The 22,527-nt window shown below is 43.0% G+C and overlaps 1 protein-coding gene across 2 annotated transcripts; it reads left to right on the forward strand.

The window, feature by feature from the left end:
- The first annotated feature begins 695 nt into the window (after positions 1–695).
- On the forward strand, positions 696–21,026 carry LOC146710461 (eukaryotic peptide chain release factor GTP-binding subunit ERF3A). Of its 2 annotated transcripts, XM_085452998.1 has the most exons (14): positions 696–1,169; positions 1,979–2,023; positions 11,622–11,864; positions 12,134–12,167; positions 12,255–12,332; positions 12,477–12,657; positions 14,901–15,055; positions 15,480–15,620; positions 15,716–15,809; positions 16,521–16,601; positions 16,849–17,022; positions 17,256–17,345; positions 18,779–18,947; positions 20,368–21,026. In XM_085452998.1, the coding sequence occupies exons 1-14, from the start codon at positions 977–979 to the stop codon at positions 20,418–20,420; spliced, it is 1,731 nt and encodes a 576-aa protein (XP_085309124.1). In that variant the 5' UTR covers positions 696–976; the 3' UTR covers positions 20,421–21,026. The 2 variants fall into 2 exon arrangements, with proteins under 2 accessions (XP_085309124.1, XP_085309125.1); XM_085452999.1 differs by lacking the exon at positions 1,979–2,023.
- Positions 21,027–22,527: the final 1,501 nt, after the last annotated feature.

Here is a 22,527-nt window from a genome sequence, read left to right on the forward strand (position 1 = left end):
TATTGTTGCACCAGACTGTAAACATACTTTCTAATTCTGTAAATATGGAAATTCAAATATGGGAATTTATAACTATGAATTATAATCGTTTTTTGTCAGTTTATTGGAGGTTTTTGTCTAACCTGCAGCTGTTTTTGTGAAATGTTTTGAAGCAGTTAATTGAAGCATACCAATTTTGTTTTAACTTACTTCTGTTGAGATACATTATATATACATTATACATTATATTATACTATATATAGTATAATATACATTATATTATACTATATATAGTATAATATACATTATATTATACTATATATTATACTAATTATATGAGATACATTATATTATACATTTCACTAGTGGCTTTGTTTTAGAATATAGCGGTGTGTGTGTGTGTGTGTGTGTGTGTGTGCGCGCGCGCGCGCGCGCGGTGGGGGTGCATTAGCGTGTTTTTGTACTCGAGTATAATGTCTTCTTCAAGCAAACAAGAAATATAACTCATATTAAAGAGTTAATCAAGTTGAAAGAATAAGCCTTCGAAAGTCATACTCCAAGAAAATCAAACAAAATCTGACTCGAATCTGCGGTTTCTACAAAGCTGAGAAATTTTTTGACGTAAACCGTGTGTCCGTAGTCTTTCGGGGAATGTAGTTCTCTTAGTGTGAAAATTCTTTCGAAGCAGACGCGCTCTCGTTTTTTAATAAGACTTCATATCCCAGGGGTCACTGCGGGTAGCCGGCGGTTGTGGGGACGCATTAGCTCACGCGGACAGTCTCTGGGAGTGCTGAGTCGAACATCCTCTGTGGCGTCTGGTCAGACAGAAACCGGCTGCTGGGTTTTACTTGAGTCGGAGATTAAACGGCACACTTGGAGTTGGGACGCTCTCCAGCATTGCCAGGGCTGACGGCGTCGTCGGGTTTCGGGAGGACGCTCGTGTGGCTCAACAACTGCGCAGCTCAAATCTCACGGCGGTGAAAATCCAACAACCACGATGGACCCGAGAGACACTGCCCCTGATTCCTGGGAACAAGAAGATGATGTGGAGGCCACGATCGACGGACAACTTGAATCAGCATTCACAACGCTAAATGTGAACGCTAAGCCATTTGTGCCCAATGTAAACGCCGCCGAGTTTGTTCCGGCTTTTGGCCTGAAAGCACACCCGGCAAACGTCGACTCTGCCGGTGAGTACAGGGGCACCACGGGGTTGCGTTAGCTAAGAGCTAGCAGTGGCTGGGCTGCTAGCTCATTAGCCGCTTTGCAGACACGCGTTCCGTGAAACGCGATAAACTAGCTGCTTTCCACGTTGTTCGGGTTATTAATCCTTCTCGTGGTAAGCTTTGCGCTTTGTAAGTTTTTCAACTTGTCACATCTAGCCGCCTCTTGTTCTGCAGCTTGTTAAATACTGTCATAACTGATTAAATAGTAACCACCCCAACCGGCGTTAGCTTGTTTCAGCCACCCGGCGGTAGCCAACTAGCATGGTCGTTAGCCGGCGTGCTTTTCACGTTTGAGTTTTGGGAACCTCGGTGTTTAGCGTCAGCGACGCCGTACAACCAAGAGATCAGTCATTCTGAGCAGTAACTGGAGCCGTACTGGCACTTTTCCCGGGAGTGTTTGCGGAAAGCTTAAACTCGTCACTGCGAACAAATTAGTAAGAGCGTGAGTATGAGTATGTGGCGTGACGTGGATGATCTGACGCACTCTGGAGACGATCACAGGAAAGCGTACATACACCACCTGCATCCATCCGCGGTGTGCCGCCCATATTGAGCCCCACACACGGGAGCTAAAACAGTAAAACTGTTACAGGTTCTGTCGTCAGATGGCCTCTGAAGATACAATGAGAGCTACTTGCGGGGCACAAAGACGGTTCTGTTTTCTAATTAAGCCAGTTGCAGCTTTAAAACTCACATGCTCTTCTTTTAAGATTGTGGAACAAGCTCCATTAAGATTACATTCAACTTAAATGTAACCATTGTTTCTCTTTTAGTTGCTGTTGAAAAGATGTCCACCATGGAGATGTCAGAAAGTGCTGGTATGTATGAAGTAGGGCTGAACGATTATGGAAAATAATCTAATTGCGATTTTTTGCCCCAATATTGCGATTGCGATGCGATATGCGATTATTTTTTAAGGTCTTTGTCTTCTGTATTATTAAACAAAGACAAGCAATACATCATATAGTATGGCCAATACTATATTACATTAATTTTAAACTGTTCTTTCCTGGAAGACAGACCTCTGTTATGATGACATGAGGTGATGCATGAATTGATGACTGACATATTTAACTTCTTCAATCACAACAGTATATTTGAACATACACAATAGTTTATTTTTAGCTTACAAACATCTGAGCATAAAGTGCTGACAAGGAACCCTGGTGTAAACATTAAAATGAAAGTCAGTACAATGTGCAGATTGCAGAAATATACATAAACAAAATCAGTGGCTTTACCACACTCAGTTTTTCGACATCTGTGAACTACTAGACAGTCATTCAATTAAAAAATAATATTAAATAAATAAAACTAATAAATAAAAAATACACACATCTTACTGATCTCTGCAGTCAGTAACATTACACATAAAGTGCAAACATAATAGCAATTGTATAAACACACACACAAACACGCCTTTAAAGTTTAAAGGCGTGAAATTGGACGGTCTAGTTCTGATTAGCGTCACCGCTGTCTCGGTGGAGTTTAATAAACTCGGCCGTCTGCTTCTTGCTATCTAAAATATAACCAGACACTGGCGTAAATTCTCGACTGTCTCATACTTCTGTTTAATAAGTTTTCTGTTTGACGTTTAGTCAGCTGTGTGAAAACCAAGGAGGAACCCACCTGGGGGATTAATAAAGTTTTATTTTATCTAATCTAATAACTTTAATCTCAGCCAAACCGATTTACTCACGAACAAACAAAACACTGAAAAAAGCCCAACAATAACATTTTTAGGTTGTCTAAGTGACTTATATATTACGTTTAACCCGAGCAGCGAAACTCCGCGGTGATCTGAAAATGATGTGCAGGGAGTTGTGCCGTTCTCAGCGACCCTCGAGCTCCCGGCTAGCTGTCGAGCTGGTGGGTAGCAGACGCCTCTGAAAACGTCGAAGCACTTTTGCAAATATGGGATATCTTGATAAACCGAGCAGATATTTGATGTTTACACAACTACTTTCTCGCCTGAAAATATGTTAAAAGTTTATTTTGTGACCCAGAAAGATTAGTATGAGTAATTTTAAAACTTAGTAGCGGCCGCCATTGTTGGAAACTGGAGTTTGGCTGGGCCGCGCTATGAATTCTGGGATATGGTAGTAATTTGGACAGCCTTCGGCGCGTCGCTGTGACGTAATCGGTCTACAAATGCGGCCTCAGGAGGATGCAGCCCATGAATTTGGACATGTCCAGAGTATAATCGCAGCCTTTGCGGTTAGAAAATTGCACTTGATCATGTCGCGATATTATCGCAAATGCGATATATCGTTCAGCCCTAGTATGAAGCGTGTTTGTGTGGGTCACTGGCTTCCCACTGTGGCACACAAATTGCACACACACACTGCTACAGTGTTACATACAAGCGCTTACTGCCCGTGTTATTGTCCTGATATGTGCAGACTCTGGGTATGAAACCTTTGAGGATGCGCCAGTAGTCTTGGGGATGACTGTCTGTAGGCTGATTGGTTGAAAAGTGGGCCTGAACAGGAAAGGAAGTGTCAGCAGACTCGACCACAGAGAGAATTGAAGAGAGAAAAAAAAAACCCCTAAAAGATGAAAAATACAGTCAGTTGCCAGAGAAGAAACATGTGGTTTTTGTTTTTTACTCAGTGTCATTTCAACTCTTTGTATGTTGTAACTCTGCTGCTCTCCACTGATGGCAGAAGCAACAACAAGAGACTGCTTATTGCATGTGTTTCTGACACTGTCCCCTGGTTCTTGTGCATATAAGAGTAGCCCTTGTTTTTCACAAAATTGTGTGGGTGTAGGTTTTTGTACATGAAGTAGGTGATGGATACGGTTATTTTGTTACCTTGCTCTGAACTGAAAAGTAGCTTTGTCAAGCTAAGTGTGCCCAGTTGTGGTTTTTCAGGTAAGTTAATTTAATGTTAGATTTGTTGCCGAGATTAATCTTCATGTTTGTAGTGCTCCCAGTGTGCCTCACTCACTCTCACTCACACACACACACACACACACACACACACACACACACACACACACACACCTCTATATGTGTGTGTGTGTATATATCTATCTATATATCAGGGGTGCAACAATACTCGTATCGATATTGAACCGTTCGATACAGTGCTTTCGGTTCGGTACGCATATGTATCGAACAATACAAAATTTTTTATTTATTTTATCAACTTTCCTTCTGACGATGCTGTCTGTGTTGAGCGCTCAGTGAATCTGCGCTCGACAGTGCAGCCTAGGCGGAGTAGTCGAACGCAGATTCACTGAGCGCAGCGCAAGCTAGCGAGACAGAAGTTAAGCTCTCCTTGCAACATGGCAAATTGAACCTCCCCCACCCTCATTCAGATCTGGCGTTTGGAACTATTTTGGTTTTCATGTGAAGCATGACCCTGAAGGTAAGCGTGGACAAGGTACATGGACAAAAGTAAAGTAAAACAGTATGTTGGATGTGCCACGCAATGCTCAATTACATTGGTGTGAACTAGTGTGTTAGCGCAGTTAGCTCGTTAACGTGTTGGCCGTCTAGCCCCACGCACGGGGCGATCCGCGGTAGCTCGTTAACGGAGATTTGCCGTGTTGTGGCGTTAACGTCATTTCAACGAGATTAACGCTGACAGCACTAGTGGGAACACAACGAGTATGACTGCACATTTACGCCGACAAACAACAAGCACGCATGCTACAAACTTTACCCGAGTCATTTAGACAGCCGTTAGCACCTGATTCTCCTTATGGGGACCTGATATGTTTAATATGCTGCTGAGAATATAGCCCAGAAGAAGCGTATAGCATAGCTTTTATTTTGGAAAGAGACATTTCTCTGTAACAAACTCTTTTCCAAAGATGAGTGATTCCTCAATCAGATAAATTTATTATTTTTTTATTACTTTGTTGTTTCAGCAACATTAAATTTAAAAACTGTACTTTTGAGTTAAAATATATATTTATAATTTTAATAAATGACAAGTTAAAAAGGCATGAACAGGTTTTTGTATCGAAAAAATATCGAACCGTGACACCAAAGTAATGAATCGAACTGTGAATATCTGAATATATATATACATACATACATACACATAATACTTGTGTATGAGTACAATATTGACAATGACATTTATGCTGAATCAATCTCACACAGATTGATTCACACAGTTAGAACAGTTGGTTTCCTCTCCTTCACCTCGCAGCAGTGTTTGCTTCATGCATCTGCTACAGTGTGTTTCTTCCCGAGTACAGTGTTTGAGCAAACAGCAACTGACGTCTGTATTCAGTTGTAGATTAGCATCAGCTTGTGTTGTTTTTCATTGCTCTGTCATGTTCACTGGGAGTGTATTTCATTATCACTTTAGACACGCATGCAGAGATGTACTCTACATGAACATGTTTGATAGGCTCACATTGAATCCTCCAGTAACATCATTTGGCTTGTAGACTGACAAAGTATGTTTTTGATAAACCATATATAGATGAGGTGACCCTGAATGCTCCCTTAGTTGCACTGCAACAGGATTAGGCTGCTGGGGTTTCCCATGATGCACTTAGTGCATCTTCTTCAATCACCTTTTTTGCTCACTGTGTTTATATACCTATGCATTTAATCATTAATTCAAATTAATCTCAGACTCTTCCAGTGTCTTTTGTCTTGTCTCCCTCACCCCAACCAATCACAGCAGATGGCCCCGCCCCTCCCTGAGCCTGGTTCTGCTGGAGGTGTTTTCCTGTTAAAAGGGAGTTTTTCCTTCCCACTGTTGCCAAGTGCTTGCTAATAGGGGGTCACCGGAAATGTGTTTTTTTGTTTTTTTGTTTTGTTTTTTTTGGGGGGGGGGGGGGGGGGGGGTTGTTTTGTATTTTATTTTATTTTTTTATTTATTTTTATCTGTAAGGGAACATCAACCCATTCTGAGTGGTCTTACATGTGAGCCTACACGTGGCTTTGCAGTCCATCTTTTATGTTGTAGGTGTTTTCTTCCACTCTGGAGCCCATTTAAGCACTTATGGTGCAAGACACGGGTACACCCTGGACAGGTCATTCATACTCGCATTCAGACTTGGGGCCAATTTAGAATCACCCGTTAACTTAACCCCACTAACTGCATGTCTTTGGACTAGAACAGGACGATGTGGCCAAAAATATTTGTCACAATATATTTCAAAATTTGTGATAACGATATAACTGACGATATAATTGATGCAAGACAAAATACAACTCCACATCTTTACTAGCACAAAGAAAACCCATCCATTTATTGTCACTTAAACAAGCAGCTGTTTTTATGTACATTAAAGCTTTATAAAAATGTAACAGTGCAAATGCAAATTCCTTGCTGAAAGTTTAACCAAAAGGCATTTCCAGTGGAAATGGGCTGACATATCCTGAGCATAACCATGTATAATATCCACTGAAGTTAAAAAGAGGAGCTTTGCAACATTAAACTGCAGTGTGCCAAATAAAAAAGTCAAATATGTATTTCTCGGACCATAAGGTGCACGGGATTATAAGGCACATTAAGCGAAACAAAGCAGTCAGATAAATCAAACTTTATTCAACTCATTCTTCTTGCTTCCTCCACTTCTGTACCATCGAGTCATTAATGCTGTATTCTATCACAGCGGCTCTATTCCCATGTTGTTGCAGTATATTAATGACTAACCTTGTATGGTGGATGGATTATCTTAGTTGTTCTCCTGACTGAAGTTTGGTCCGTTTACAGCATCCTGCCATGCGATTGCATTTGTCTCTAACCATCAGGAACCCTCACGTTAACTTTCATCGAGGGGAAAAGTGTTAGTGTTCATCCTCCAGCTTCACTGTGTTTATGCTAACACAGCTGTGTCGCTAGCGATCACGTAGCACATCATTATATACCAGCTAGCCCAACTTCAGTAACCCTACAAACGTCACTGCTGTTTAGTTTCCTGTCTTCATTTATGTTGGAAGTGACAGCAGAGCTGTACGTTTGATTTTTTTTTCAGAAATCTCTCAGTCAGAACATGCTATATCATGTTTAGGTGGAAACCAGCGAGCTAACTTCTAACTCTGTTAAATGTAATAAATCCTGTTTTCATGGATGTCTGGATGTTAAACGTAATTGTTACACCTGGTAAAGCAGCAACGCTGATCATTCTGTTAAAGATGAAAGAATTTAGACAATTTTTAACTCTCAGTGAGAGGGCGGAGTTTAGGTCCCAGATTACTCTGATTTACGAGCACCTTAGTCAGACAAATACGGCAATAACGACTGCCACTTGTATGTTCTACAAAAAAAATGTGCTGTGTTGTGTATCTGACAGACAAACACCAAACCAGTTCCACACCACTGAAGTTGCAGCATTTTTACAAACAAGTTCTGGTTCATCCGTTTCACTCAATGATCCGCTTTCTCCCTTCTCATTCTCAGTCGCTGCCATGCTTTTTCGGCCATGTGCGTATGAAAACAGGCACTGCGCATGTGCGTTTTATCATTATATTTTATTTTCTTATTGTTGCCCAGCATTGTACCGGTGTTACCGTGAATGGTATAATATGGCCCAGCCCTACTTTGGACTATGGGAAGCAGCCGGAGAGGACCCACACATGCACAGGGAGAACATGCAAATTCCACAAAGAAAGGCCCTAACCAGGTGGTGGACTCAAACCCAGAACTTTCTTGCTGTGAGGCAGTGGTGCAAACCACTGTTCCACCTTGATTGGTTTTATTTTATTTCCCCGTCGTTTTTAATTATGTTTTTTATCGCTGCCTTGTTCAGGCCCACTTTCCAGCCTGTCAACAATTGACCTGGCCACATCATCCATGCCAAGTGATGCACCGTTGATTCTTTGGGGGACTGCACATAAATATGGTGGTTAGGACTCGCCTACACCGTACTGTCCACACACAGTACAGTGAATCTTGAAGTCGTGGTGCTTGTTGACTGTACACATGGGGCAGTGAGTGAGGGCATGCAGAAATCTGTAGTGTTTGGTGCAAAGATTTTTCTGTTTATTTAGATCCATTGGTTGTACTCAGCTGTTCTGGAAATGTGAACATCTCCCATTACACTGTATTTATTCACGGTGCTGACACCTGTGCTAAATTTTAGGGACGTTCCTTGTAACTAGTCGTTTAAATGGGCAGAGTTCAGAGATATAACAGGAATGAATACTTGCTGTTGGCTCACCTGGTGTCTGTAAAGGACTAAGTATTAGGCAGCCGTGCGGACACAGACCCTCACAGTTCTGAAATTTTGCATCACAAGACGTGGAAATTGTAACCGAGGCTTGTGGCTCGCCTTCATCTTGGTCAAACACAGCTTGTGTTTGTGTCTGCACACACCTGAAGGTCACTGAGAATAAAGGAAGGACACATGGTAGGCATGCTGGTGTTGTAAACAAGGTTTCTACAACTTCAGTTCCAAAAATCTTGGGATGGTGTGTGTGTGTGTGTGTGTGTGCAAGGAAAATAGTTGATCTGACAATCTCCTATTCAAATATCATTCACAGTAGAACATAGAAAACATGAAATATCTAAACTGAGGTATTTTATTTCATTAAAAAACAAATAAGCTCATGTTGAATTTGATGGCAGCAGCACGTTTCAAGAAGATGGGTCAGGGCAACAAGGAGCTGGAAAAGTGTTACTCATAAGAAACACTCGGAGGAACAAACTGTGGAGCAATTTCAAATTTTCCTCAGCATAAAATGTGAAACTTGAATCAACATCTATAGTCGATAAGATCATTAGAAGGTTCAATCTTTGTGTGCAGGGACGAAGCTTCGGGCAGCACTGCATTAAAAATGGGCACGGCTTCAGAAATCCCTGCCTGTGAACATGGCTCACCGTGCTGTCCACACATGTAGCTTAAAGCCAGACGTGAACATCACCCACAAACACTGCTGTCTGCAGGACGTTGGTCTGTGAAGCACTGCAGAGCCATCCTAGCTGCTTTATTGCAATAAAAAAGAACTGGGTCAGTTCTTGGTAGCTCTTGTGAGTTGATTAAAGTCGTCATTAAAATAGTGAGCGAACTATGAACCAGTCCTAGAAATGGTGATTGGCATGTTTGGGTCATAATGTATGACATTGCTTCAGGGACATGTTAATAGCAGGTCTCTATTTCTGTGAGGAACACGAATATGAACATAGATACTCCATTTTTCAATTTTATTTTATTCTTAGCTTTAAGAAGAATTTCCAACTGAGGTTGGCCAGGCAGGTTATTCAGCGTATGAGTACAAACGATTGTACATTGGACACCTTGTTAGCACTTCTGTCATACAGTACATGAGGAGATGACAAACTTGTACCTAACATCTCACAGTATGGCTTCTTCTCTTTTACTTTGGCAACAACACAGTGATGACTGCAGCTTACAGTAAACATGGTCTTTAAGCCGTTGCACAGGTTAGCACCCTCATACCTTTCTGATCTTTTAAATTAATACACTCCTGCAACATGACTGAGGTCTGCAGATCAAATGCTCCTGGCTGTCCCAAGGTCCAGGTTAAAGCACAGAGGAGATCAGGCCTTTGCTGTGATTGCTCCTTGTGGAACAAACTGTCACATCAGGTCCTCCCCAACATCAGACACTTTCAAAACCTGTCTGAAAATCCTCTTTTATTCCTTGGCTGTTAAGTGAATGAATGAGTTTGTACTTTTGTCTCATTTCTTACTCAAACCTTCTCATTTTATGCTTTTTGTTTTTATCTCTTTTGATTATCTTAAAAGTACAGCGTTGCCTTGGTCAACAGTTGCTGTTTAATTGCGCTATATACAGGGAGTGCAGAATTATTAGGCAAGTTGTATTTTTGAGGAATAAATTTATTATTGAACAACAACCATGTTCTCAATGAACCCAAAAAACTCATTAATATCAAAGCTGAATGTTTGTGGAAGTAGTTTTAGCTATTTTAGGGGGATATCTGTGTGTGCAGGTGACTATTACTGTGCATAATTATTAAGCAACCTAACAAAAAACAAATATATACCCATTTCAATTTATTTTTACCAGTGAAACCAATATAACATCTCCACATTCACAAATATACATTTCTGACATTCAAAAACAAATCAGCGACCAATATAGCCACCTTTCTTTGCAAGGACACTCAAAAGCCTGCCATCCATGGATTCTGCCAGTGTTTTGATCTGTTCACCATCAACATTGCGTGCAGCAGCAACCACAGCCTCCCAGACACTGTTCAGAGAGGTGTACTGTTTTCCCTCCTTGTAAATCTCACATTTGATGATGGACCACAGGTTCTCAATGGGGTTCAGATCAGGTGAACAAGGAGGCCATGTCATTAGTTTTTCTTCTTTTATACCCTTTCTTGCCAGCCACGCTGTGGAGTACTTGGACGCGTGTGATGGAGCATTGTCCTGCATGAAAATCATGTTCTTCTTGAAGGATGCAGACTTCTTCCTGTACCACTGCTTGAAGAAGGTGTCTTCCAGAAACTGGCAGTAGGACTGGGAGTTGAGCTTGACTCCATCCTCAACCCGAAAAGGCCCCACAAGCTCATCTTTGATGATACCAGCCCAAACCAGTACTCGACCTCCACCTTGCTGGCGTCTGAGTGGGACTGGAGCTCTCTGCCCTTTACCAATCCAGCCACGGGCCCATCCATCTGGCCCATCAAGACTCACTCTCATTTCATCAGTCCATAAAACCTTAGAAAAACCAGTCTTGAGATATTTCTTGGCCCAGTCTTGACGTTTCAGCTTGTGTGTCTTGTTCAGTGGTGGTCGTCTTTCAGCCTTTCTTACCTTGGCCATGTCTCTGAGTATTGCACACCTTGTGCTTTTGGGCACTCCAGTGATGTTGCAGCTCTGAAATATGGCCAAACTGGTGGCAAGTGGCATCTTGGCAGCTGCACGCTTGACTTTTCTCAGTTCATGGGCAGTTATTTTGCTCCTTGGTTTTTCCACACGCTTCTTGCGACCCTGTTGACTATTTTGAATGAAACGCTTGATTGTTTGATGATCACGCTTCAGAAGCTTTGCAATTTTGAGACTGCTGCATCCCTCTGCAAGATATCTCACTATTTTTGACTTTTCTGAGCCTGTCAAGTCCTTCTTTTGACCCATTTTGCCAAAGGAAAGGACGTTGCCTAATAATTATGCACACCTGATATAGGGTGTTGATGTCATTAGACCACACCCCTTCTCATTACAGAGATGCACATCACCTAATATGCTTAATTGGTAGTAGGCTTTCGAGCCTATACAGCTTGGAGTAAGACAACATGCATGAAGAGGATGATGTGGACAAAATACTCATTTGCCTAATAATTCTGCACTCCCTGTAAAGAACTTTGACTTCTTGTGCAAATGCCTTAAGAGAGCCTTTGAGTGGCACAAGGCAGAGAAAGTAATGGTGGTGGAAGTGAGAAATGCTCTTTATTTTCATTTTTAAAATGAGCATAAAAAAAAAAAAGATGTGCTTTGTTTGTCCGTGCAGCGCCCGTGGAAAATGGTGATGCAGAAATGACCGCAGAGGAGCCATGGGACCAGAAAGAAGTAGAACCCAGCGAGGAAGAGCCAGGAGGCGGCGTGTGCGTGGACCGGGGGCCAGAAGTGCCAGACGAGACCGCTCCAGAGATGATGGAGGAGGAAGAGGAGGTGCTCGTGCCCAAGGTTCCACCCACACAGCCGGATGCTCCCAAAAAGGAACACATCAATGTGGTGTTCATTGGACATGTAGGTTAGTGGAAAGTCTCGTTTGCTGTTTTGAGTTAGCATGTGTGAGTGTGACCGGCACGCATAACAACGACGGCTTTGAGATTTTTGTCCAAACATTTAGTTTGTTGGGGCTGTTTTCACTGGTGTATTAGGGCTCCGGTTGTACCCGCTCTGGTTGTTATTTACAAACTAAATCGCACACTTAGTTTCGTACGCACATCAGGTATGGTAAAAATGGGTTTATTACGTGGAAGGTGTAGGTTAGCTGATTAATATATGCTGCTTTTCCAGATGCTGGCAAGTCGACCATTGGAGGACAAATCATGTGAGTAGTAGTCTCCTTTTTTCTTTAGGTGAGTGAAGTTGCTTCCATCACATCGTGCCTTTGACATGTTCCTTTCATGTACCACAGGTATCTGACTGGCATGGTAGACAAGAGGACCTTAGAGAAATATGAAAGAGAAGCCAAGGAAAAGAACCGGGAAACCTGGTGAGTGGATGGTCTGCTGTGTCTGCATCAACATGGTGGTGTTGTGTGTCGAGCACATCGTAGAAACTGACTTGCTGAGAGTGACCACGAACACAGTAGCACTTTGTCTCAGGTTGTTTTTTTATTTATTGAAACTATCTTCAGGTACCTGTCTTGGGCTTTGGACACCAACCAGGAGGAGAGGGACAAAGGCAAGACGGTGGAGGTTGGCCGAGCATACTTTGAGACAGAAAAGAAGCACTTTACCATCTTAGATGCTCCAGGTCACAAGAGCTTTGTGCCCAATATGATCGGAGGCGCATCACAAGCAGACCTGGCTGTGCTGGTGAGTCCAGGAAATGAGCAGTGTTACTGAACTTACCCCCGAGAAAAACACCAGAAAGTACAATTGTAATGAATTCCCTGTAGTTTACCTTTGAAATCAAATGCAGACGCTTGAGTGTATGTCAGTGCAGCTTAACGCTAAACTGGAAGTCGGCGTGTAAGTCTGCTACAGAGAGCTGTTGGTTTAGAGTGTGTGTGTGTGTGTGTGTGTTACAAGGACTAATAGTATAGCTGAGACCACTAACTGCGCTGATTGAGGGTCTTTACGTGTACCAAAGGGATGCAGCTGCTCCTAACAGGAGCATATCACTGTGCGCTTCATAGTGAGCAGGCTTACACGTATGAGACTTGCTGCGCTCACTCGTACTCAGCTGGTTTAAAGAACGCCCTGAAGAGCACTGTAGCTCTTGTACTGCTCTGAGTAAATGAGAGGAAGAAAATCATTGCTGTGTATGTAATAGGGGCAAATGATACCACAGTGATGACGACGTCAGTTTTATAAATGCTGCTGTTTGCAGGCAGTATTTATTAGTAAGTGAAGGGCTTTCTCCACCCTGCTGATGACGCACTACATTCAAAGTGTGAGTCAACTAAAACACAACATAGTTCAGCATAGGGCTGCTCAATTAATCGAATTTGAATCACGATTACGATCTGGGCTTTCAACGATCATTAAAAATGACTGAGCCGATTATTAGCCCCTCCCTCGTGCTTTACTCTCGTGCTGCTCCGTGTGGCAAATCGAGCGCACCTCTCTGCATTTCGAACACGTGTCACAACAATTAAGAGCAGCGCTCTCCAACCTTTTTTTGCACCACGGACCGGTTTATGCCCGACAATATTTTCATGGACCGGCCTTTAAGGTGTCGCGGATAAATACAACAAAATAAAACTAGTACCGGTACCGAAAAAAAGATTTATTCATAACACACATGAAAAGACCCAGGAAAACCGAGTAAACGATAAAAGCGATAACAAAATAACGCTGAAAACCGATAAAAACCCTGAAAACCAGACATTTCACACCTGAGCCTCAACGCTCGCGGCCCGGTACCAAACGACTCATGGACCGGGACCGGTCCGAGGCCCGGGGGTTGGGGACCGCTGATTAAGAGGACCCGAGGGAAGCTCGGAAAGCTAAGCAGAAGTTATTTGGAGAGGAGAGTGACTGCTGTTGGTTGAAAAGAGAGTTTAAAAAAAAAAAAAACTTCAGTGGTGTGGAAACATTATGGGTTCAGTCAGACGTGGATCAAGTGGACACAGTGTGTAAACTTTGCTACGGTGTAGCTGCACCACAGAGCAACACTGCAAAGCTCACTAAACATAGAAGTTTACATTTTTCATTGATTTTTATATTGTAAACATTTGCACTGTTATCAGTATTTGCACACTGTTCTATATTATTTTTTGACAATCTTTAAAGTCATTATTCAACACATTGTTATTGTTAAATAAATATCGTCAAATAATCGAGATCTCAATGTCAGTGAAAATAATTGTGATCATCATTTTTGCCATAATCGAGCAGCAGATGTTTTCTGAGAATTTGGAGTAAAAGTATAACACAACTGCGTAACATGGCAGTTTAACAATAACTAAAGGAAGTTAACACTGTAACTCATTAGAAGTTGAGGTGTTATCACATACTAAAGCTGGAAACTTTTCTGCCTGAGTTTTTTAGCCAGCTGTCCTGTTTTCCCGTTCATCGTGGGCTCTTCCTGTCAGGCAGCAGCTGGTGATCCTTGCTTGAGTTATTTGTTTGCTCCTGGTTGCACATCATCAGCTAACTCTTCCTTGCAATGCCTTCACACCCTGCCTGTGTTTTTGCCTCAGGTGAAGAGTTTGGTTCCATCTTTATTCAGTATAACAAACCTCTCAAAAACATCTGTGTCCATAGTTGTTCGTACACACTCCCTCTATAGTGTTTATGAAGGAGTATCTGTGCTTAACATACTTTCCCTCCAAGTGCTCCAAAGTATGACAGGATTGAAAAAACGACACTACTAGTTACTGAACCCTTTAAACTTGGACAAAGTTAAAAGTATAAAAATGTCAGTGCTCAGAATTATTCATGTTCATAACCCTGTGGTGAGCTGCTCAGTGTGTGCCGTCCTTACCATGTGACAGCTGGGATAGGCTAAGCTCTAACGTCTTTATTGTTTTGTTGTTAATGCATTTGTGTTATCTGTTTCATGACGTTACACCAGGCTGTAGCACAAAGTGAGTGAGTGTTTTGTCCCACAGGTGATATCTGCCAGGAAAGGTGAATTTGAAACCGGCTTTGAGAAAGGTGGACAGACACGGGAGCATGCCATGTTGGCCAAAACAGCCGGAGTCAAGCACCTGATAGTTCTGGTGAATAAAATGGATGATCCTACAGTCAACTGGAGCCTGGAAAGGTTTGGACACTGAACAGCAGCTAAAGTCTGCATGTATACATATACACACATGTCTTTGACTGGCTTACACTGTAATCTGTAATTAGAGCATTAGTGGGTTTACTTTTATTAATAACAATAGTAATGTAATGTTTAACACTGTCCTGAGTCGTCTCATGCAGCGATTACTGGGAATCCAAATTCTCTGTTCTGCTGGCCTCTACATGCTGTTTCAGTTTTACTTCAATAGGAGTTTGAAATAAATGCTTGTTTATTGTGGGAGACTGAATCAGAGGTTAATTCCACTCATCCTGTCAGCATTTGACCTCACTGGTGCTGCACATGCCACATTGTCCTCCACCCACTGCTGATACATGTGGTGGTCACTTTGTGTCATGCTGCTGTCCTTTGAAGAGGTTTACATCCACCCTGTCTGAACCCGCAGGTACGAAGAGTGTAAGGAGAAACTGGTGCCATTTTTAAAGAAAGTGGGCTTCAATCCAAAGAAAGATGTCCACTTCATGCCGTGCTCCGGGCTGACAGGAGCCAACCTGAAGGAGCCCGCCAACATGTGCTCGTGGTACACGTAAGTATTGCTGTGTTCCTTTTTGCACCTGTGGCGACTGAAGAGATCAGGCAAACGAGTTAAACACGAGGAATCGTTTTTGTTTTATATTGCAGAGGTCTACCTTTTATTCCACACTTGGACAGTTTGCCAAATTTTAACAGATCAAGTGACGGTCCTGTAAGATTGCCGATCGTAGACAAATACAAGGTAAGGGTCTTTCTCATTTGCACATCTAAAAGCTGCATTACAGTTTAGCATGATTAGATTTAACCAGGAAAATTGGTTAATTCTACGAAAGGGTGGAGCTTTTGACAAAGGTTAACAAACCAAACGGGGAAAGTTTTTATGTTTGTGCGTTGATACAAACTACATGTTCTACGTGACACAGACTGCGTGTAATCTTGACGGGGCGTTGTGAGCCCCTGCAGCATGATGTCATGCAGCGTATACAAACCAGAAACCTAAAATCTGAACAGTTACTGATTAGCTGGTTAAAGATTGACTCTGAATCGGAGCACTTCCTCTTAGCCGTCTCTGCTCTGCACAGAGTTGAAGGAGCGTGCCATCTCCCAGCATTGAAACATCATCTCAGCATGAAGTCTGACAGGCACATATGCGCTGCAACCCTGAGCTTTCCTAGACATTTGCTGACAGAAATATTAAAACATGAATGTCCGATGGAGTCCACACTGAGATTGACCGGCCTCCAGATCGTCCCAGTGTGTCTGGCATATGATAGTCTGATGCTCTCATGGCGAGTGAGTGGCCACCTCTCGTCACAGCCGCTCTTTCTAATCGTTTGCTGCCACATTGAACTTGGACATGATGTCCTGCTGCGGTGGAAGTGGAGACTTGGTCAGACTGATAGATGCACAGATTCTCTCTCAGCTGCTCTGTAACACTCTTTGTCTCCACCAGGACATGGGCACTGTGATTCTGGGCAAACTGGAGTCTGGCTCCATCAGTAAAGCACAGCAGCTGGTCATGATGCCAAACAGGGTAAGAGATCTTCTTCCATAAGCCGGAGCCAGGTGAGATTATTGCTGCTGCTCACTGGCTGTTTGCCTGTAGTTAAAATTAGAATTAGAAGCATGTATTCAGATGTAATAGGCTGCATGAAACTAACTGGTATAGAGTTCTTAAGGAAAACAAACTAGTGATATCCCATGTAGGTCCTTGCCAGTGTCACCTGTTTTGGTGTGGGGATGTGGATACACGTCTCTGTTCTGTCTCTTTATATGTGCAGCATGTGGTGGAAGTGTTGAGTCTGCTCTCTGATGACGTGGAGACGGACGACGCAGAGCCAGGTGAAAATCTCAAGCTGCGACTGAAAGGCATAGAGGAGGAGGAGATCCTCCCGGGCTTCATTCTGTGCAATGCAGAGAACCTGTGCCACTCAGGGCGCACGTTTGACGCGCAGGTTAGTGCACGTGGACGCTCTGCTGGTATTACAGGGCCCATCGACACAACATTCACAGCAAAACGCTACGTCCACGATGATTGAGCATGCATCGAGACAACGTGCACAGCAGCTGTTCACGTGGTCCGCAATGAATCTCAGGCTTGATGCCACAAGACAGTTGTTGATGTTAACAGTGAGAAAATGTTGTATGGGCAGCCTTATCCTGATCACCGGAACTCTTTCCTCTGCAGATTGTCATCATTGAACACAAATCCATCATCTGTCCAGGTTACAATGCAGTCCTCCACATTCACACCTGCATTGAAGAAGTGCAAATTACGGTAAAACCTGATGCCAGATTCACTTTCTCGATGGTCTTGAGCCCCGACTCATTTCTTTATATTTAAAATATGGTCTGGATCAGGAGCTCTCCAGGCTGATGGAACGTCTTTCAAAGTTGTGGACATTGGCTGCTTTTTCACTCAGTGTAAATACCTGACCGTTTTCACAGGATTTGTTTTTGCTTAAGCCGTTTAACACTGACCTATGAATCATTCAAGCATAACAAAGATTCTGTATCAACACAAACACCAGTGTAGTGGCCTCACAAAACGGGCAACTCACCAAGGAACCAATTTGGGCCTATTTAGCCTCCTTTTCATTAGTACCTACTCGGATCGATTTCAGGATTTTTCCAGTTGTACCTGTTTGGCCAGAGTTCCAATCGATCCAAAGAGGTACTAACATGCGATGTCATCAGACTGCACGCCACCAATTGGCTGGTCAGTGGCGTCACTGACCGCTCACAAGCCATGAAAGCATCTCGTTCACGAAAATCCAAACCGCCATTTTTTTATTCTTTAAACCAGGCAACAAGAGAACTGGCTACAAAAAATAACACGAGGTCCTCAAGTGTGACAAAAAGCCACAGACCGGGATCACACCGGCCGTGTTGCTATAACGACAACTACGCACATTAGGTGGTACTCGATTGTAACAGGTAACTGTCAGTCTGAGTTGGGTAAAGGCGAGTGATCTGAGCAGGTACTAATGGAAAGGGGGCTTTTCTTACTAGCAGTCTTTAAAAAACCAAAACCCCACATAATCTGTTTCATTATGAAGAAGGCCAAAGACAGCACGGTTAGACAGGCTAACAAGGTGATCCCCAAACAGCTGTCAGCTGAGAGCTTGTTGTAAAAAAAAAAACAAAACTGTTGTCAGAGTTCAGGAGGGAGGTACAGCAGTGATGTTGGTTCGGGCTGCACTGGAGATCTGATCAAAGTTATTGGAATTGAAAAAAGTACCTTCAGATTGGCAGCAGCAGTGATCCCAGACACACTGTCAGTGCAGCAAAAGCATAATTAAGCCAAAACACACAGTGGAAAACCATCGGTTATGGACTGGCCTTCCCAGAGCCCAGAATCCAACTTTATTGAGGAAGTGTGGGATCATCTTGACAGAGAACAGGGAAAAAGGCAGAAACGTCCAAAGAAGAGCTTTCAATGTCCTTCAAAAAGTCTGGGAAACTGTTCTTGAACATAAGAAATGACAGAGCTGCCTCAGAGTGCATGTGCTAAAGAGTAAAGGTGCTCACACCAAATATTCACTTACATTCACTGAAATTCTGCAGTGTGTTTGCAAGCGTTTGTCTTTATCCTAGCAAAATCTAAATGAGTGGTGGCTCAAGACTTTTGGACCATATATCTTAATCTGTCCAAATGTTATACATTTGGTTTAAGATTGCTACAAATCCACATATGCTGCTTGGGTGCAGGCCTTAATCTGTCTGGTAGACAAGAAGACAGGAGAGAAGAGCAAGACACGACCACGGTTTGTGAAACAGGACCAGGTGTGCATCGCCCGTCTGCGCACAGCAGGGACCATCTGCCTCGAGACATTTAAAGACTTCCCTCAGATGGGACGGTTCACCTTACGGGATGAAGGTGTGTGTGCATATATATCTATCGTTCTATCTGTCTGATAATGTAGACGGTAACGAGAAAATCACTGCAGCTTGTGACCAGATCGAAGTCATTTTAATGATTGAACGGTCTACAGTTGTAACTGAACACAGTCCCAGTAGATGCAGTTCAACAGTGTTGAACAGCAGATTAGGTTCCAGCTGATACAAACACATTGCAATTGGAAAATCAAAGACACAAACTGTGCTGCTGTTACTGCACAGCTGGCCTTCATTCAGATACAACTCAGTATATGATCTCAGTAGAACCATACCACACTACAGAACACTGTCATTTAAAACATTAAAGAAAGGAATCTCTTTTTTTAAGTCAAACTTTGAACACACATGGTGATCTGTGTCGGCAGAGAGAGCTTTGTTTGTTAATTGAAACCTTTGACTTTAGTCTCAGCTAACCTGGCTTTCTGGGCTGTAGAGTCTGTGGGATTAAGACAAAGAACTTTTAAACTAGGCCTTAAGCAGCCCTTCAGTTCAACCACTGTCTGAAAGACCTTTTATGGCGACGTCATCACCAAACAGATGGAGTCGGGCACGCTGGTTTGTCCTCATTGGGTTGGGCACACTGAGTGGCACAATCGGTTCATGTCTGCAACATGTAATCGGCACTACGTTATGCAATAAAACACTTTTCACCACATGCACCCCAACAGGTGCATCACAAACGTAAGTGATTGGGAGTCCTGGCATTCCCTGATACGTCTGCAGGAAAACTAAATTGATATGTGCAAAATAAGTTTCAGAGAGAGACGGTTTTTTTTCTCCCCCCCTCACATCTATGAAGTGAAGCTCATTTGGGGGTGTGTGTCTCTCCCCTCCCCCTGCAGACAGGCTGGCGGATGTTCCTGCTCATGCTTCAGAGAGAAACTGTGGTGTGATGTGCTAGTGACAACCAGCTATGTGGTAAACTGGTTGGATGTGCACAGAAAACCGCTATTTTATTGCTGATTGCGTCGTGCAGACATCAGCTCTGCCATCTGATTTACTGCTCGGTCCAACGAGGATAAATCGGGTGTCCCACTTCAGGGTGTGGGTTCGGTGATGCAGCTCAATCTGCATCCATAAAAGGCTCTGTTGTAAGCAGCTGGTTTAAAGACTCATCAACAGTCATGCTCGTTTTTACTATTCGACTCGCAGCACAGTACACAGGTGTACAGATACACAGAGCATCTGTACTCGCAGTCAGCCCTGTGTGCATGAGGCAGCCACATTAGGATTTCTGCTTGCCTCAATGTCACTCACAGCAGGAATTACTTGCATGTATATGGAACTCATTTTTCCCGGTCTGAGCATCCTACATATAATGAAGCAGAACTCCAATAGCAGAGCCGTGTTAGGACTCACGCAATATTGAGGAGTGTTTTCTTTGTTGGTGTATGTTCCAGGGAAGACCATTGCGATCGGAAAAGTGCTGAAGCTGGTGGCTGAGCGGGACTGAAGATTGACGGCGAGTCTAAGAGTCTGAGTGAGGAGGAGCAGGCGGAGCTTGGTCTTAACCCGCCCACACTGTTATCAGTGGTGACAGCGCCTCCCTGCACGCCCCCTTTCTGCGTGCTGAAGATCAGCTTCAGAAAAAGAAACTCATGTGAAAAAGAAACATGTTTTTAAGCAAATGACAAACCAAGATGATGTCCACACGAGTCGGCTTTCTCATATTGAGAGCTCAGCTATGCCATTCTGGGTTAGCCCTCCCTCCACCTCCCCCACCTCCTTACTCTGGTCTGCTTATCATACATGATATTTTTTTTTTTTCCCCTCCACTTTTTTTCTTTCCATAAATGACAAATGGCAGAATTTATATCTGAAAACAGATGTGGACCAGGATTCTGCTCGGAGTGTAAAATGATTTTCACAGTAACTTGCAAAGGAAATTGAAAGAACTAAACAGTTGAAACCAAATGTTGATCTTGGGTGTACATGTTTCCCTCTGCTTTTACCCAGTTTTTGGTTTCTCATGTGGCGTTCTGGCAGTGTGCTTGAGCGTGTTCAAATGTTATCAAAGCAAACAAGTATGACAATAAAACCATAAATTGGGGAAAACTAAGCTTGTTTGTCAGGTGTTCAGCATCTTTGCTATTGCTTGACTGAAACTGCTTTGAAAGTGTATATAGATAGAAAGATTTTATTTTGTTTAATTACTGCAACGTGCAACACAAATCGACTCCTGTGGACCGAAACGTAGTCAGTGCTTCCAGTATGTACACAATGTGAACACAAAGCTCTGGGAATGTCGATGTGAAGGCTTGTCTGTTAAATTTGAGTTCGTATCATGGATAACGGACGGATTTAAAAGCTGAACAGGCCTCTGCTGTTTGGCCTTAGCCATGGCTAAGTTTGTGTAGAAGAGTGAAATAACCTCCTCTTGTGAGTGTGCAGAATTCCTGGGTTAATATAGAAGCTTGTGATGGAACAGAATAGAATATGCCTTTACTGTCATTGTATGTGTACACCCAGATTGTCTGCTCCACCAACTGTGCAGGTATAAAATATAAAAAGTAAGACAAAGGAGCAAGAGACACAAGAACACGTTGGAAAGTAGAGTGGATCTGGGCTGGGGGGGCGGGGGTCTGGAGGTGTGGGACCTCAGTGAGCTGTGGTGGGTGAGTACATTTAGCATTTTTAACCAGTCGCAAATCAGTCTTTGATTTTGATGCTTGTTTTAAAATCAGAATTCCCAAGAAATGATTCATCTTTGGAGATCAGCTTCATAGTTCAGTCTTCAAAGTGTATTTTTAATCACGAGGTTTTAATCCAGCAACATGAATGTTGGTGCTGCCCTTATGAAGCACAGTGGTAATGACAGTAGGTCACAGGAGACTTTAAAGATTGCAAAATTAAGATTCAATGCAGCGACTGTGTTTACAGAGAGTGAAGAAGAAACGCTCAGTACATCATAGGAAGGCCCCAGCAGCCTATCGCAGCAGGGATGGTCGCCTGATTCAACCCTGACTATAGTCAGGAAAACGCCCCACAACATGACACCACCATTAGCCTGACTGATATAAGGCAGGATGGATCCATCAGACCAGACTAGTTTGCTTCTATCATCCAGTCTTGGTGAGACTGGATCTGACAGGAGTGCTGCCCAGTGTGTCTCCTACTGCATCAAGGTAACAAGTGATCCTGTCAGCTGAGCCGTGTCTAAATGCATTAGATTTCTGCCATATTATTATTTAGGGATTTGTGTTAGGTGTGACTAACAAAGTGCAGTTAGAGCATGTGTGTATTTACATAGCAATGAGTTGTGATACATATATATATATATATATATATATATATAAATATATAACATAAAAATTGCATGTTTTGAAGCATCAGCTTGGACTCTTCACTTCTTAAATAAATTTTTTTAAATGCTGGATGTTACACTTCTGGCTCTGTAGAGCTGCCCTGCCACCTATAATATCTCAGCTGCCAGTGACGCTAACCTGAGGCACCATCTGAAGGGCAGTGGGTCAAACAGGTGATGAGCGGGGTGCAGGGGTCACCTGTGACGCCCTGGTTTTCCTGAGGCAGGAGGAGCTGGCAATGGCCTCCAAGGGTGG

This window comes from Copadichromis virginalis, linkage group LG4 (genome assembly GCF_057382275.1).
Source record: "Copadichromis virginalis isolate Kocher_CV1m ecotype Utaka linkage group LG4, C_Virginalis_male_GT1.1, whole genome shotgun sequence".
NCBI lineage: Eukaryota > Metazoa > Chordata > Actinopteri > Cichliformes > Cichlidae > Copadichromis > Copadichromis virginalis.

Coding starts and splice junctions, on each gene's coding strand:
- LOC146710461 (XM_085452998.1), top strand. CDS start 977: ATGGACCCGAGAGACACTGCCCCTGATTCCTGGGAACAAGAAGATGAT. Junction 12,333..12,476: donor GAAAAGAACCGGGAAACCTG/GTGAGTGGATGG, acceptor AACTATCTTCAG/GTACCTGTCTTGGGCTTTGG. Junction 17,023..17,255: donor GGCGCACGTTTGACGCGCAG/GTTAGTGCACGT, acceptor TTTCCTCTGCAG/ATTGTCATCATTGAACACAA.